This window comes from Pleurodeles waltl, chromosome 3_1 (genome assembly GCF_031143425.1).
Source record: "Pleurodeles waltl isolate 20211129_DDA chromosome 3_1, aPleWal1.hap1.20221129, whole genome shotgun sequence".
Lineage (NCBI taxonomy): Eukaryota > Metazoa > Chordata > Amphibia > Caudata > Salamandridae > Pleurodeles > Pleurodeles waltl.
The window spans coordinates 238,406,307-238,424,073 of record NC_090440.1 but is presented as its reverse complement, the minus strand read 5'-3'; the positions used below and the strand labels follow the sequence as shown (position 1 = coordinate 238,424,073).

The following is a 17,767-nucleotide window of genomic DNA, read 5'->3' as shown; positions in this document are numbered from 1 at the left end:
TTTATGAAAGATACCAATACTGGGTAACTGTAGTTACAGGTAAGTAACTTGTTTTCTTATGCATATGACATACAGTTACTCTTTACAATCGACTACTCCTCTGAATAAAAGCAAACCTTCAAAATTCCAAAGCTGTTCATCCATTTCTGGATGAACAGCAATCATTTGAAATTTAATTCAGAGAAAACAGAAATTGTCATTACCAGAAGGTAGTATGATTTTTGAAGTACTTAATTCTGTCCTCCTGCATTGAAACCCACCCACCCCCCAAGAAATTAGCTAAGAGTTTTGGGATCCTCATTGATGAGGAACTTTCTTTGAAACCCCAGCTAGGAGCTGTACCTTCTTCCTGTTTACTACAAATTTGTAGCATCTGGAAAATCAGTAAATTTCTTACGTACGAGTCCCTTGTTCAAGTTATATTTGCCCTAGTCACCTCTAGAATAGATTACGTGAACTCTCTCTACTTCGGCCTCCCAAAAGGCCTCAATCACAGGCTCCAAGTGGCCCAGAACCAGGCTCCCAGGTTAATTTTCCAACAGCCCAGATACTGCCACATCACTCCTTTGATGAGAAAATTGGCTTTAGGTAGAACAAAGGATTGTCTGCAAGACTGGCTGCATCATTTTCAAATCCCTCAATAGAAGAAGTCAAGCCTTTATATCAGCCAGAATTCAAAAATACACCCCTAATAGAAACCTAAGATCCATTCATATGAATCTTCTGACAATCCCCAGATTTACGAAGAAAAGAATAGGTGGTTCCAGATTCTCAGTACTCACTCCCCGCATCTTGAGATCAGAACAGTCGCCAACTATATGAAATTCAGACAACTACTCAAAACATGGCTCTTCAGACAAACATGTAACTAATGCCCAGAGTAGTGTGATATGCTTCTGTTACCCTCGCACAAGAAACCAGTCTGGTGTACGTGCGCTTAACAAATACTAGTAACCTAACAAGTCTGCAACTCTGTATGCCAGGTGGGGCTACCATGAACATTCTTGCTCCCCCACCCTGCTGCACTCTTCACCCACCTGTGACGACATTCGCTTCCTATTGGACAAGGGAGAGACGGCAGCTCTTATCCTACTTGACCTTTCGGCAGCGTTCAACACAGTCTCCCATCACACCCTGATAAGAAGACTCCACAAAGCTGGCATTAGAGACCAGGCCCTCAACTGGATCCAGTCCTTCCTCTCACGCAGAACGCAACAAGTGAGACTCGCCCCCTTCCTTGCAGAAACCACGCCCACCACCTGCTTCCGCACCCTCCACCTCCTACACAAGACCTTCAAATGGATCGCCCTTGAGCATAGAAAGACCGTCACACACCCTCGTCACCAGCAGACTGGACTACTGCAACGCACTCTACGGCAGAATCAGCAAACAACTCACCTGCAAATTGCAAAAACATCCAGAACGCCACCGCCAGATTGATCCTCGACCTACCCCGACACTGCCACATATCACCACATCTACGCACACTGCACTGACTCCCCATTGAGAAAATAATCACTTTCAAAATCCTCACCTACGCACACAAAGCCCTCCACAACACCGGACCTACCTACCTTAACCAGCAACTCAGCTTCCACGTACCCCACAGGACCCTACGCTCAGCCCAGCTCTCTCTCACGCAGAAGTACCCCGCATCAGGAAAACCAGAACAGGAGGACACTCCTCCCACCTCGCCGCCATCATCTGGAACAACCTACCCATCCACATCAGACACCACCTCCCTCCTCAGCTTTATGAAGGAACTGAAATCCTGGCTTTTTTTAATCCACCTCCGGTACACGCTACACATTCCTTCCCCCCCCCCCTTTGTGCCTTGAGACCCTAACGGGTGAGTAGCTGCGCTTTATAAACTTTGATTGATGTCCCAGCTGGGAATATCTGTAGCGTTGGCTCTTTTAGGCCATATTTTTGATGGAGCTCCTCAAAACAAATTATTGCTTGTTCCCTCCATATGTTGCCCAAGTGCTCAATTCCCATCAGTTCCCATTTTTTGAACCCCTGTAGGCCGCTTACCTCCGGCAGTAGGTCGCTATGCCAGAGTAGGGTGGAGTTCAGTTACCCTTCCCTTCCAGCCCAGAAACTTGCTTGCCTCCTTCTTGCTCGGACCACCGCCATGTGTGATGTGGGAAGACTCTTACTCGTTGTGTGTTGTTCAGCAGGACCTCTGGACCGCCTCTACCCTCTTCACATCTGTCTATCTGGTACGCTGGATCTTGTTCATCTGAGAGGTCCATTCATTAGCAATCAGGAGGTGAGCTGCCGAGTATTATTTCCTAATATCGGGGATCACTAAGCCCCCCCATATACTATGTTCCGAATGGGTGTGTTTTGCAAGATACACAGGATTCTGGGGCAAACCTTTCATTTTATATAGAGCTGCTCTACCCATTGAAGACAGTGGGAGTCCGTGCCAGCGAGTCACATCATCCTGGAGTGTCTCCACCTCGGGAATTCCTGAGGATCTTGTGTGATATAAATTCCAAGGTACCTAAAGCCCTCCACTGAAGTGCCACAATCCTGTAGCAGCCTGGGTCTTGTGCCCACGAGAGGATGAACTACAGACTTGGACCAATTTATAGTGTAGCCCAAGTTGCCCTTAAATGCCAAAGACCTGCATGAGCCTGCCAGTGGTAAGAAAGGGCTGTGTAACAGATAAAAGAACATCATCTGCATATAGAGAGATGTGCTCTTCCCATCCTCCCGGGCCCTTATCCCCCAGCAGTGATTTGTTAGAGCAGCCCATTTACTTTGGAGATTTCCTTCTAGAGCTAGCAGTCACATTGTGGACGGAATTTATGTAGTGTTCTGCTGCAGGGGTCAGTTGTTATCTTGAGGGATTCATACGTAGGGGGAAACTGTGTTTCTGTAGGCCTGCAAGCTTTTTGCTTGCCAGCCAGGAGTCTGAAATGTTCCTGAGTATGGCAGGACTTCCATCATCTTCAGCTGGCAAGCTCATACTCTATTAGCTTCCCCATTGCATGCGTGCTACTGTGCAAAAAGAGCTTGAATCCAATTGCAGATCGCCCATAGGCTGTCAATTCTGATTTTGTTCTGCTAGGTCAGCACAAGTTTGGAAGGGGGACATGTAACTTGTCACCCAGCTGGGAGCAGGCCCTTGCCCTAATATAGAATGTAGCACTATGGGGACTGCCAAATTATGGTGTTCACAGAGAATATCATTTGGAATGTGTCAGCCTTTCTGAATATTATATTGCTTTTCTCTTTGTTTATGGATTCATGCTTGATGGTTGGCCCTGGACTGCAGTTTTTATATTAATCCTATGCTTACTTTCAATCTGTATCTGTCCTTGAACCTCCCCAGGCTGCCTTCTCTTGGGAAAGAGGGGGTGCTTTAGAGGCATCTGCAACCCCTTTGTAGTGAATTCCTCACTTTGTCTGCCATGGCAAATACATTAAGCTTTACAATCTTTTCTTCCCTCGCACTTCTAAAATCAGTGGTTAGCTCGCTCAAAGGGATACCTATTCCTTTCAACCCCCTGTTTCCCCATATATCTCTGTGCTGTGCCCCTAGCAAAAATGGTGATCTGGGTTTGTGTTCTTTGACATGCTGTCTCGTTTTTATTTTGATTAGGAGTGTGTTTTCTGTGTTTAATAGGATGTTTACAGGAGGTGTGATTCAGCCCTGATGAACAATGGCTGTTCAGTTTAATTGTCTCCAAATATTTATTTGGTTATGTTAAATTTGATAATAACAATTTCATTGACAGTCAGATCGAAGTTTTCTATTTTATGGCACACGTATCAGCAGTAGCTATGTTTCTTTCTGGTTAGAAAGTTTCTTCTGTTAGTTTTTCTACTTTTTAATAGGTTATGGGTTATGATTTATCAACTTATTCAAGCTTTATTTACTATACTAGTCACCATAAAAGATCAAGGACTAAAGCTCTCATGGACCGAGCTCAAGTGAAGCAGTCATTAAAGTCCTTATCTCTGTGGTAAAAGATGGCACCACATGCATGAGTCTCAACTCTCACTCACCATGTGTATGATGTATCTCTCTTTATTGTCCTACCGCATCCCATCTACAGGGAACCAAACATTGGAGCAGCTTAGCACATCTATTGTTTGCATGTCTGTTTAGGTAGGTGTTATCCAGAGGGGACCAGATAACTCTAGTTTGAGAGGTGGCTGCGATGAAAGTTGCATATTTGTCTGAGGCATTGTAAAAAGCAAGATCCTTGACCCACTAGTCAGCCCTTGAGAGTGCCCCCCCCGGATCACAGCATCCTCAAGAGGTATTTGGCCAATAGTGGTAATAGGGCCGTTACATGTCTTGGGCTTGAACAATCTTCCCAAACATATCCCAGTGGGTCAGTTCGGTACAGTACCATTGTTTCTAAATCTACAAATATCTTTTCCTACTAGACTCACACAGAGGAGCACCACCAGGGTAAATGAAGTCCTTATCATCATAGCAACATCTAGCACAATTGGCTGTTGCAGTCAGGATGGTGGGCTTGTACCGTGGCAAGCTTGTAGTAAAACCATTGTGTAAACTTAGTGTATTTTTTTTGTGCCTGTTGTTCATGGAGAAATGTTTAGTTTGTGCCCAGCAGAACCTCCACTGTTAGCCAGTTTTAAGCCGAAGTGTGCCGCCTACTGGCATTTATCATTGCAAGGGGTCAGCAGTGATGTGGGCTCTGGATTTCCAATACCAGGGTCAGGGACTCTAGACTGGTAGGCTCTCTTGGTGATTCTTACCCGGTATTTTGAATTTCGTGGGACTCACTGCCTGCTCTTAAAAAATATTTGTATCAACATTCACAAAGTGGAGTGGGTCCAGTGGGGACCCCTTCCCATTTGTGAATGGTTACCACCACCCTTAAGGTGTTGGTAAAAAATGTATATTTTTTGCAACCGTAATTTGTTTGCAAACCATTCATACATACCACTGGGAATTGGTAATAGGAAGGGATGCCCTAAACATGACCCTTCCAAATACAGCTTTGCAAACTGAAATCGCAATTCAATAACAAGTTAACAAAATCGCAGTTTGGCTTTTGTATATTTTAAAAACCTTTTTTTGCGGTCACAAACACCCCAATTCTGCAAATTTGTCCGTTTGCAACCTCAAAATATGTTTTGTACATATGGCCCTATATTACTAAAGCATTATGTGGTAGCGCACTGTCATTTGCAGACCGTAAATTTCCCATTGAAATGGCCAAAATTTTCCCACTAGTAAGCAGTTTTACTGTTAAACTATTCAGTGAATAAATGATGATCTGTGAAAATTGTGTTTCAACAAACATATTTATCATTTGCACATCACTAAGTTAAGTGTTGTTATTTATTTTTATCCTATTAAAATATTTTTTCATCACTCATAATTACAAAAAATTGGCTTTCATAACTAATGGAATATATTTTGAAATATTTGTTGAGTTAATTTATTAGCTATTTAAATGTTATGTGCTAGAAAAAAATAAATGATACACTAAAGTCTCTTATTTCCCACTCTTTGTACAGCACATCCAACAGTTAACTTTTACAAAAAACTTGAACTCTGCAGTCAGAGAAGGAAAGTATTTGTAAGAAGCCTTAAACTGACTTCTGTGACGAGATAACAACAAAAAACAAGATTTAATTCATCTTTATTGCTCCTTCACTTTTTGAGTTAATGGCACACATGTTCTTTGTCAACTAGCCACACTGGTCAATTGGGTCCTAAATATAGCTGGTCCTGATAAAATCTGACCTGCCATAGCGAGTGGGCAAGTAGATATAACGATGCCTGCAGTAGAGAAATAGTGTGAAGGCAATTAGAGCATGAGTTAAAGAAGGGGTGTTCTTCGCGGCACAAAATTGGATGTCCAAATTAGCATAAATGACTAAGGTTTTCTCTGGCGATTTAGATGATGAGTCACATTACAGTGGTAAGAATATGAGGTCAATTGCTAGCAATGAATATGTTCTGGATTTACCACAGGGTGACTGATGTGATGTGATTTTTGAGAGTTAGGTTTCTGATAAAAAGAAGGGAATGATCAAAGATCTCTGAAGTGATTTAATGTTTAGCCCGAATGCCATCCGTCAACCTGTAAGTGCACACTGGTGGCCTGTTGCACATATGAGTCCGGTAATAGATGAACGAGACCTGAATTTGTGGAATATCGGCATTTCAAGATGGAGGGGATCAACCTTATAAGAGAAATCCTTCAGGAAGAAGATTGAATTGTGAAGTTGAATCTAAAAGATGCCTACTTTGCAATATCTGTGGATGAGGCAGTCAGATGTTCTATACCTCAGATGGGCAGGTTGCCTTTATAATTTTTTTAAGTCTCCCTTTATGTTTAACATGCGCTTCCTGTTTTTTTTCGAAGTTGATGAGGCTGGTGGCAGTGTGGTTACGATAAAGGAGGGATAAAGATGAATATGTACATTGACGATGTCATGATCATGTCTCAGATTTTGTGGGATTGAAGAATCACTTGACGATGACTGTCATTTGTTAGAAAGCTTATGCTTCATGATAAATTTAAGAAATCATTTATTCAGCCATATAAATAGTTGGAGCTTTTGGCTTTCACATGAGTACTGTGAAGTCCCTGCTAATATATCAGAGAAGAAAAGTGAAAATGATCAAGACAGAGATTTGGCGATTAAGACTGAAAGTCTGTTGTCATCTTCAAATCCGGCGAATTTTCCAGGACTGCTACATTACAGGTGCCATTAGTGACTGAAGACAGCGCATCTTTGGAAGAGTGGTTGGGAAGGAGATTCAAGGATTCTCTGAGATGAAGTGAAGAAATAATTGATTTGATGGTTGGAGAAACTAAAGGCCTGAAATGGTTGGGATACTTTTTGTTTGAGTCTGGGATTTTGTGATGAAATCTGATGTAGATCTGCATGGTTATGGAGCAAGGATAAGTCTCTTGGAGACTGAAGCCGGATGATCTTCAGAGGAGAAGTTGCAGATTAATTGTTTAGCGATATAAGCAGATTTTCTTGCACTGGAAAGTTTTACAAAGAAGAAAGGAAGGTGTTCAGTTCAGTACTGTTAAAAATGAACGCTGTGTCTGCTGTATGTTACATAAATAATTTGAGGAAAGCAAGTTGAAGAAACAGTCCGAATTCACGAAAGAGTTACAGCATTTCTGTCTGCGCACACGATCTCACTCACAGCGGAGTGTCTTCCGTGTTAGGAGATTTGGTAGCCGACTGGAATTCAAGGAGTTTAAGGGATTATAGTGATTGGAAGTTAAGTGAGAAGGTATTAAACAAAGTTCTGAAAATTTAGGGTTCATTGAAGGTAGATCTGTTTGCATCGCTGTTGATGACTCTGCTTTAAAGTTATTTCAGTTGAAGGCCTGATCCAAAAGTACTGGTGGTGGATGAGTTAATACAGAATTTGAGTGATCTGAAATGTTATGAGTTTCTGCCTTTTTGCAATGATACAGAGAAGGTTTTGTAAAGTCAGTAGACAGAGGTGCCAGATTGTGCTAATATTGCCTTTTTGAGTAGCTGAACCATGTTTCCCAGATTTGTTGCAATTGGTGCTGGAGGATTCCTGTGGCAGTTTTTTGCTAGGTCCTGAAGGTGAGGAACATCCTCTGGTGGAAACTGAGGTCTTAAATCTTCTTTCATACACAAACAGTGAGCACCCGTTCATGAATGTGTTATTTATAGTATTTACTCTCACATTCTTAGTTTGTGCCTAAAATCCTAAATCTTCTTGCCTGGAGAGCAAGAGTGTTTTGGTGGTCATTCACCGGAGGTGGAGGAGCTCTAAGTGAGTCACTGGCCTGGGGCACAAGGAATAGATATATAGAATTTTGAAGAGATGGGTGCATGAGAAGGAGTTTGGATCTTGTGGAAGGATTTTATGTAGGTTTGCCAAACCTTTTGTCAAGTTTATATTCAAAAGGTTTGAGGATTGGATATAATTTAGGTATGGTATAATTTTCTATAGCTCAGCAGTTTCAGCAAATTATAAATTGATAGAAGGTAAGCCCATTGGTAAGGATGCTTTCTTTGGTTTGTGGGGTGATGAAAGGTATTAGGTTGAAGAGATCACCAAAGGTGAAGGATGATTCACTATGGGATGACGTTTAGTTGGTTTGGGATTTAGTGGCTAAGTGGCCAGGTAGTAGGTTTTTGATGTTTCAGCAGTTGAGTTTTAAGTTGACGACTTTACTGTGTACATTGTTATTTAAGTGAGTTTCTGATGGTTGGGCTTGTAAGGCAACTAACTAGATGGAGTTTCGCATCAGGTCACTAAAAGAACAAAGAGTCGGTTTGACAGTGTTCAATCCTAGGTGTGATAAATGTCCACTTTAGTGTTACTTAGTTATCTTCAGTTATGTTTTTTTTTGTTTTTATTTTCTTTGACATATGGACAGTAAGGTGTTTGAAAATGGTTCACTGTTTTATGAAAATCTTCATTATTATAAGCAAGAAAAATTTAGATGTTTTTCTCAGTCATTGAACAGATGCAAAGAGGAAGAGATGTCGGTGTTCTGTCAGTTTTTGTGCTTTAAAAGGACTAGCTGTCGTGACAATAAAAGACTTCTGTATAACATTAGTTTCCTTGTCTTTAGGAAAATCCAGATTCTCCCTATTGTAAATGCATAGAGTACTTTTCTATAGTACTTATCTGTCATGGATGTTCCCTCTGAGTCATGGAAAACCCCACTCCCCAACCCGCTTCCTAGGGCTTTGGCATTAAGGGGATCATCCTTCCACTGTATTTGCTTCATAGCAGATTATCACACAGACCCCTCCCTGCATGCCATGAGGACTTCCAGCCTTTGAAGTGCCTTAACTTAATTGCAATGTCTAATTAGCATTTTGTTTAGCTAAGCCCAATATAGGCAACTTTTTCCATAGATGTGTTTTTAGAAGTGTCTACAATAGTGATGTTCTCAGGCAAATGTATTATATTGCTGATTGGATTTAATTTTTACAACCAAAAAATAGAACATTTAGAAAATGTTGCCTCTTATATGTGTTTTCTTTTTTAAAGCATATTTGTAAATGGTGTTCCAGGGATCTACAAGTGTGTGGAATCATTCTACTTTGTTATTAATAGAGAATACCCATGGCAAAGAGATAGGATTCCTTTGTTCCTAATGTGCCTTCTGATCTTGATGACATAGTCAGTCTTCCCTGTAACAGAAATATACCTCCATATGTTAAATCTGAAGGAGGTTCTCTATTACTAGCCATAGAGAAATAATGAGATACGAAAGACCGAGTATTTGTCTTCTTTGGTTAAGGTACAGAGGGCTTTGAAACATCCTAAACTGACTTCACCAGTTGAACTTAATTTTGCATCACCTTTTATCATCCTGAGGCTAAGTGAAGTATTTATAAGAAGATTTCCAAGGCTTTCCTCAAAAGTAATGGTCTAATTTGCTGTTCTCCAGGCCATGGTATTTACACAGAACATTGGCAGATTTATTTTTATTTCTAAGTTATCTTACCTTCTATGGCATGTGTGGCTGTAGATAAACATCGCTGCATATTTCCAGCTATCTAGTGTTGGGTATGAGTGTTACAAGTTGATTTTGAAGAATCATATCTGAGTCACAAGATTGAGGGACTTCTCCTTCTTGGAGACACTGCGCATGGGCATTGATTCCTTTTTTTTAGATTGTTTTCTCTCTGCTGTCGGGTTGGGCGTGTATTTTGTTTGCTCCGTCTTCGACTTGGGCCAGTCCAAAACATTCCTTCTGTCCTTTTTGTATTTACCAGTATTCTTCTGTCACTCACGAGTTTCCATCTTCCGCGTTCATACTTTCCAAATCATCGGGTCCAGTTCTGACCATATGCCTTTCTGGGCATGCCTCGTCTGGATTCAGGCCTCCCTCCACATGGCACCGAAGAGTATGTTGATCTGATGAAATTGACACAGTTTTGTTTCTGCCCTCAGTGCCACTCTAAATTCCCCCTCACCGATCATCAGGTGTATAATCTGTGTCTTTCTCCCAATCACCAGGATGCTACCTGCGGCGCTTTCAGATCCTTGGGATCGAAGAAGACCCTTTGAGATCGAAGAGTGTGTAGGCTGGAGATGGCATACAAATCCCTGCGTACATCTTTGGGGAGGAGCATGCACAGGGGGAACCAGAACAAGAGGAGGCCTTCTCTAGTCAGTACTCTGACGTTAAGTCTGACATTGAGAGCCAAGACATCACACCGGCGCAGCACTGTGACCCCTCCTGTCCATACCAAGACTTTTTAAAAAACCCTTACAGAGTTTACCGGGACCGCTACTGTCACCAGGCCATGGTTGGTCTCGGAAAACCAATTAGGCTGCTCCGCCCCTCGGCTCAGCATCAAAACTAGCCAAGACTGTACCTTCGACTTCGGTGTCGACCTCCTTCACCTCGGTTCGAACATCTTCCACCAAGCTGTCAGCACCGAAAAAGGCTCACCGACCAAAACCATTGGTACCGAAAACACAGGAGACCACTCCTTCGGAGCATCTGGACTTGAACCAATCCTCCACTACACCATCTGCAATCAAGCCTATTTTAGAAGTCATGGATGCTAAACAGCACCACCTTCACTTTCAGGAAGGGAGAGGGCGTATTGTTGCTTTTCCTCCTGTCACCTTTAAGAGGAAATTGTAATTGCAAGAGGCCTTGGACACTTGACCTCTTAGGACAAGGCCACCACTTCCTTGCCTAGGGCTTTGACTCTTCCACCTATTCCTCCTCAACCACCTCCTTCACCACCTCCAATTCCAACTTCTTCTCCATCCCTTCCCTCTTTCTCCTACCGTTCCTACTGCAAGACATCTCATCCCTCAGGGCTAACCCTTATTTGCAGGGGAAGATTTAGGTGGTACACTTCGGGACCCAGACCTCTGGAATACATACAACCCCTATCCCATGATCCGTATGGATCCAGACTTCTATCCCCCCCCCCCCCCCCCCTGAATATACTACCAGTTACCAGCAGGTCATAGCAAGGGCGACTGCCTTTTATAATGTTCAATTGCACAGAGACCCAGTAGAACAGGATTTTTTTATTTGACACTTTGACCACTACCCATAAAGACATCCAGTTCCTTCCAGTGGTCCCGGGCATGTTTTGTCATGCATATGATATCTTTAAAGTCCGGTCTAGGATTATAACTCCTAGGGTGCAAAAAATATAAACCTGCTCCTTCAGACCCACTATATATCAGGTCTCAGGTCCCACCAGATTTGATAGTGGCTACCACTACATGGAAGATCGCTAACAGCTAGGCTACAGGGGACTCTTCTGCACCATACTAGGAGACCAAAAGGCTGGCAAAAGAGTTGCTGCACAAGCAGCAAACTATTGCCGCACTGTCAATTTGCAGGCCTTACTATCAAGGTACGATGGGCTCACTGGGATGAAATGGAGGAGCTCCTCCAATATCTTCCAGAGGAGCACTGTAAACATGGTCAACAGAAGGACAGACAATCTCAAATAATTAAATATGCTGCAGCATTAGATGCTGCAGACACAGCTGCAGAGGAGAGGTGGTGTGGGGGGGCGGTTAAACACCAGCATACTGCTAAGGAGACATGCATGGCTTAGATGCTCAGGCTTCAAACCAGAAGTGCAACAAGCAGTGTCCAACATGCCCTTTGAAACCAAGCATCTTTTTGGATCTTAGTTGAGAAGCTAAAAAAGGACACACATCCCGAATACCATGGGCGCTCTGCGCTCTCAGGTGCATAGAGGCTTTTTTTGTCACCCCACATTTAGAGGTGGTTCTAAAGCAACAGCCTCTGAACCGAGTACCTCTCAACCAAGGCAACACTCCACCTCTTACTCTTGAGGTTTTTTTCAGAGGAGCCTGCAAAGCAACTTTATCAGAGACCGAGACAAGAGCACTACCACCTGTGGCTGTGCCTCATCAGCTAAACATTAACTACATACATCTGCCCAAACTGCACCCCACACCACATTGTTGGGGGACGAGTTCAGGATTACTACACACAATGGACACACACAACATCAGACCTATGGGTCCTCTCCGTGGAGCTCACTTCTACACCTCCAAACATTCCCCTCGCTCCCACAAGTTATCTCACAAGCACCTCACCCTTCTTAAGGAAGAGGTACAATCCCTGCTCCTCGGGGTTACTATAGAGCTTGACGCACTACAATAGCAGGGAACAGGATTATACTCCCTACACTTCCTCATCCCCAAAAAGGACAGAACGCTCAGACCTATTCTGAATATGACTGTTAAACCATTACATTTTCTTAGAACACTTTCACATTACCCTTCAATGTATCATTCCACTCCTTCAGCAAAGGTGCCTGCTTCCACATACCCATCCACTCTGCACACCGGAAATAGCCAAGGTGGCAGGAAAATATTATCAGTTTGGAGTTCTGCTTTTCAGACTCATGACCGCCCCCACAGTATTTACAAAGTGTCTAGCTGTAGTCGTGGCACATCTCAGAAGGGAAAAGATTCATGTGTTTCCTTGCCTTGACAACTGGCTCATCAAAGCAAGCTCACTGCAGAAGTGTCAATCCAACACTCAAACCACAGTAAACCTACTTCACAAGTTACGGTTCACAATCAACTTTCTTAAATCCCATCTACTGCCTCTTCAGATTCAACCATATCTGGGAGCCATTCTCAATGCACAGTTGGGGTTAGCGCAACCCAACCCAGCACACATTTACAATTTTCAGCTAATGCTTCCCCAGTTTCTGGAAGAACAGACCTACACAGTCAAGACTGTCATGCGTCTCTTTGGTTTTGATAGCATCCTGTATTGCCGTTTTCCCTCACGCAGGACTCCACATAGGTCACCTACAGCAGTCTCTGTCTCGTCAGTGGTCTCAGTCACAAGATCACCTTCAGGATCTAGTGTTAGACCACCATACTCGCCGCTCTCTGCAGTGGGGGAACACCACCAACCTATTGAAAGGGAGGCCTTTTTCGAGAGCCTGTGCCTCAGCTCATTCTGACCACATATGAATCCCGGATGGTTTGGGGTATGCATCTTCAGGATGTCACAGTGTAGAGCATCTGTGATCTCAATCATCAAACCATGCATATCAATTATCTGGAGCCAAAGGCAGTATTTCTAGTCCTGAATGCTTTCCTTCCTCACCTGTCACACAAAGTTGTATTACATGACAGCTATATATTATCTACAAAAACAGGGCGGGACACGGTCATCCCAGTTGTCACAACTCACTTGGACTATATGGAAGTGGGCTCTTCACCACCATATTCACTTAGTGGCAGAGTATCTTCCAGGAACAGACAACAACTTTGCAGACTTGCTCAGCAGGATGCATCAACAAGTCCATGAACGGGAACTTCACCCACCAGTCCTTCAAAAATACTTTCAAAAGTGGGGAACTCCTCAGATAGAACTTGTCACCAGAGCAGAAAAAGCAAAATGCCCAAGCTTTGCATCCAGGTACCCACACCCTCTCTCTAAGGGCAATGTTCTGTAGATGAACCGGTCAGGGAAATGTGCCTATGCTTTTCCACTTCTCCATCTCATTCCATTCTTGATTCAGAAGATGAGACAAATGCTCCTCACCATGATCATTGTAGCTTCCTTCTAGGCACAACAAACATGGTTCACCACATTTATGGACCTGTTGCTGGCCCCCACGAGAAGCTCCCCAACAGGCCAGATCTTTTCACACAGGAACAAGGACAGATCAGACACTCAGACCCCAAATCACTCAACCTCCTGAGGTCATAGAGTTTGGTTATCTACAGTAACCGTCTGAATGCATGACCATTTTTAAAGACGCTTTTAGATCTACAACTACAGCATGTTATGCTGCAAAACTGAAGCGTTTTGCTTTCTGCTGTCAGTCCAAACACATTAACCCCATTAAGGCTTCAGTCCAAGACATTGTTTGCTATTTGCTTCACTTGCAGTAAGCAAACTTGGCTTACACTTCTGTTCGTCTACATCTTGCAGCCATAGCTACACATTTGAAAAACAGACAGCATACTTCCGTGTTCAGAATGCTAGTCATTAAAGCCTTCATGGAAGGCCTTAAAAGTTATTCCACTCAGAATACCTCCTGCACCATCCTGGAATCTTAATATCGTGCTCACTAGGCTCATAGGACCTCCTTTTGAGCCACTTCATTCATGTCCTATTCAGTTCCTTTCCTGGAAAGTGTCATTCTTAGTCGCAATTACATCACCCAGACGTGTTGGTGAGCTCCAGGCCTTAACATTAGAAGAACCTTTCTTGCAGATACTCAAAGACAAAGTGGTTATTCATACAAAACATAGTTCTTACCCAAAGTGGTTTCTCAATTTCATATCAAACCATTGAGTTACAGGTTTTCTTCCCAGAGCCTGAGCCAGTTGTAGAAAGAGCCCTCCACACTTTATATGTCAAACGAGCGCTTATGTACTACATTGACAGGACAAAACGCTTCAGGAAAACTAAACGGCTCTTAGTAGCTTTCTCTGTTCCTCATAAGGATAACCCAATATCCTATAACAACCCTATACTTAAAGATAACAAGTCTGAAGTAATGATCTCTGGCATTCATACTTCTCCTAATCTTTTGACAACATTTCCGGATGGTTTTAATTATCTCCTGTCCCCTAAGGATAACATAAAGTGCTTAGGCTTGTGGCCTAGATCCACACCTCACGATGGACACTCAATCCAAAAAGCTGCCCGTATCCTGCTTCGGCCTATTAAGAACACTCAGGAAAATTATTTACCTTTTCTGGCCAGAAGACTTCTCATCCAAGCATTAATATTGTCCTGCCTAGATTATGGCAACGCTTCCTTTCTTAGGTCTCCGAGCTATGTGGTCAATAGACTGCAGGCTGTACAAAATGCTGATGCACGCCCACTTAAAAATATTCCTAGATACACATCTGACAAGTCTGCTTTCATTTCCCTCCATTGGCTTCCTATAAACCAACGGGTCAATTTTAAGGCCATTTCCATGGCACATAAAGCCTTGCACAACAAGGGGCCCAGATTCCTTAGACAACGCGTGTCCCTATATGTTCCAACTAGGACCCTCAGATCCTCTTCTGCATCACTGGCACATACGCCCCATTTTGAGAAAACCAGATGGGGAGGCAATTCCTTTTCCGTCAGTCGCACATCTCTGGAATTCTCTCCCTTTAGAACTTCGCCAAGACCATTCAAAATTATCTTGTCATAAGAAATTAAAGACGTTCTTATTCTCTTTATAGGCAATTCCTTGGCATTTATACAAGATCTACCTACCTTGTAGCGCTGGGAAGCCTTCGGGTAGCCATGCGATCTATAAATCTCCTAAACTAAAAATGGTGTAGCCAGATGGATAGTTAAATGCATACAGCCCTCTTACGCTAATGCAAAAAGACAGTTTCCAGTAACTCCTAGCATACATTCTACTCGGGGGGGAAAAAGGAGCCAGCATGCTTTCTTAGGGAGTGTTCCTTTAGCTGACATTTGCAAAGCAGCTACTTGGCCCACACCACATACATTCACAAAGCATTATTATGTAGATATTCAAGCAAGGCAATTTAGGGCAGGCTGTACTAAGAACACTGGGCCAGATGTATGATTCTGGCCCATTGCGATTCGGTAATTGCGATTTTTAAGAAATCGCTATTACCGAATCGCAAAGGGCCATGTATCACATTTGCGAATCGGTAATATCGATTTCTTAAAAATCGCAAATGCAATTACCGAATCGCAAATTGCGATACTGGCCCCATTCGCAGCTATGGGCCTGTTGGGCCAAAGCTGCAAATTTTTTGCATTTCCTAAATTGCGATTTCTGAACCAGAAATCGCAATTTGGGAAATGCAAAAGGCCAGGGTGCTGGGGGCCTAAGGCCCCCTCTCCTGCACCCCAATTTGTTTTACCATGTTAAGTACACAAATGCCAAAAGGGCATGTGTGCTTTACATATTACATTTAAAAATGCAGTTTTACTGCATTTTTAAATTTTGCACCAGGGTACCACCTGGTTGCAGACAATGGTATTTTGCATGTGCAAAATACCATTCTGCGAAAAATCCCAATTTGAGATTTTTTGCAGAATTGCCTTGCGACCTGGATTTTGCGAATCGCAAATTGCGATTCACAAAATCCAGCTCGCAACGCAAAAAATCGAAATTTTTGCGATTTCTATTTTGTGGTCTGCGAATGCCTTTGATGCATTGCAGACCACGATTTTGCACTCGCTAACGGCCGATTTCGCCGCTTGCGAGTGCAAAATATTTTGATACATCTGGCCCATAGTTTCAAACAACTAACTCCTACAGACTAGCCACTGCTTTCATAGGAGGACTGCTTTATAGTCTATGCAGAGCATGTGTATCAACAGCCACAAATGCCATCAAACGGAAACTATTACTTACCCAGTAGACGTCTGTTTGTGGCATGTAGTGCTGTAGATTCACATGCGCCTTCCCTCCTCCCCAGATGCCTGTAGCCTTTCCAGTTACCTTATATTTGTATGTGTTTGTACATATGTACTCACATTTGCATGGACATCCTTTTCTCTATACGTCCTCCATACTCTCTCACCCGCCTGCTAGAAAACAATCTAATAAAGGACACAATGCCCATGTGCAGTAACACCAAAAAGGAAGAGTCACTCGATCCGGTGACTCAAAAATGCTTCTACGAAGAAAAAACACTTGTAACACTCCGAACCCAACACCAGATGGCAGGAGATATGCAGAGCATGTGAATCTACAGCACTACATGCCACGAACAGATGTCTACTGGGTGAGTAACATTTTCTTTTTCATGATGTTATGTGTTTTGGTGGTTTACAGCTCTCTGTGTAATGAAAATAATTTTCCCCTTCAATTCTCGATTTGAGTGATAGACAAAGTAAGCTGGTAGAGATGAGAAATCATCCAATGTCTTATAGCCATACAAGCTGGGCTACCTAAAGAAAAGTTGAGTACAATACGATAAGTTTAGAAATTAAGGGAAGTGCTCCTGCTCTTGAGAAGCAAAGAAACTAGCAACTATATGCTGTAGCTGAAAGCAATAGCAGGTATTGGCACCTTGTTTTTGCTTAGTAGGGCAATCTGATTTAGAGTTGGACTAAATGGGCTTGCCTTTTCAAGTTGTCAGCAATAGTTACACCAAGGAATTTGGCACTTAGGGTAAGATCTGCAGGATTAGATTCTTGAAGCCTTAATTGTCTAGGACTGCTTTTCATATACACATTAAAAACTTTGATTTATTTGAATCCATTCTAAAGATGCAGGAAAGGAAGTAGAACAAACAATGTGCCACTAGATCGGCAATCCAATGCTTACAAAATATTTTCACTCCCAGTAAAGAATCCTGGAATACCACATCTGTTGTCTGATTCCATAATTATAAGTTTAAATAACAAACTGAGGAAAGGAAGCCTAGGTCTACAGATAAGCAGCCTTTACTGGCTTTTGATTCTCAGTCTGATGTGGAATAGTTCAAAAGGATGTGGATCTATGAAATTGGCAACAGTGGACAAATATGGGTATTGAGGGTAAGTCATGTGTACTTCCTTTCCTTCTTGCCACACTTTTCTGTCTCTCTGTAATGCAACTCAATCAACTTGGTGCTACCGTTAAAGCATTATATGTTTTTCCAAACTCTTGTTTCTACCACAGACCAGTTTACCGATGTTCAGAAGTAAACATTTCACTGTGAAGAGACGTTTTAGTGACTTCCTTGGACTTTATGAAAAACTTTCAGAAAAGCACTCCGTAAATGGGCTGATAGTACCCCCTCCTCCAGAGAAGAGTATAATAGGTGAGATAACATTTCAGCACTGATGGA

At 42.7% G+C, this 17,767-nt stretch overlaps 1 protein-coding gene across 1 annotated transcript in view; it reads left to right on the top strand.

The window, feature by feature from the left end:
• The window catches only part of SNX1 (sorting nexin 1), a 470,987-nt gene that overhangs the window by 159,129 nt on the left and 294,091 nt on the right, over positions 1 to 17,767 (top strand). Inside the window, exon 6 of the mRNA XM_069222309.1 lies at positions 17,599 to 17,740. Within this exon, the coding sequence (XP_069078410.1) occupies positions 17,599 to 17,740 (142 nt within the window). The remainder of the gene's footprint in view (positions 1 to 17,598; positions 17,741 to 17,767) is intronic.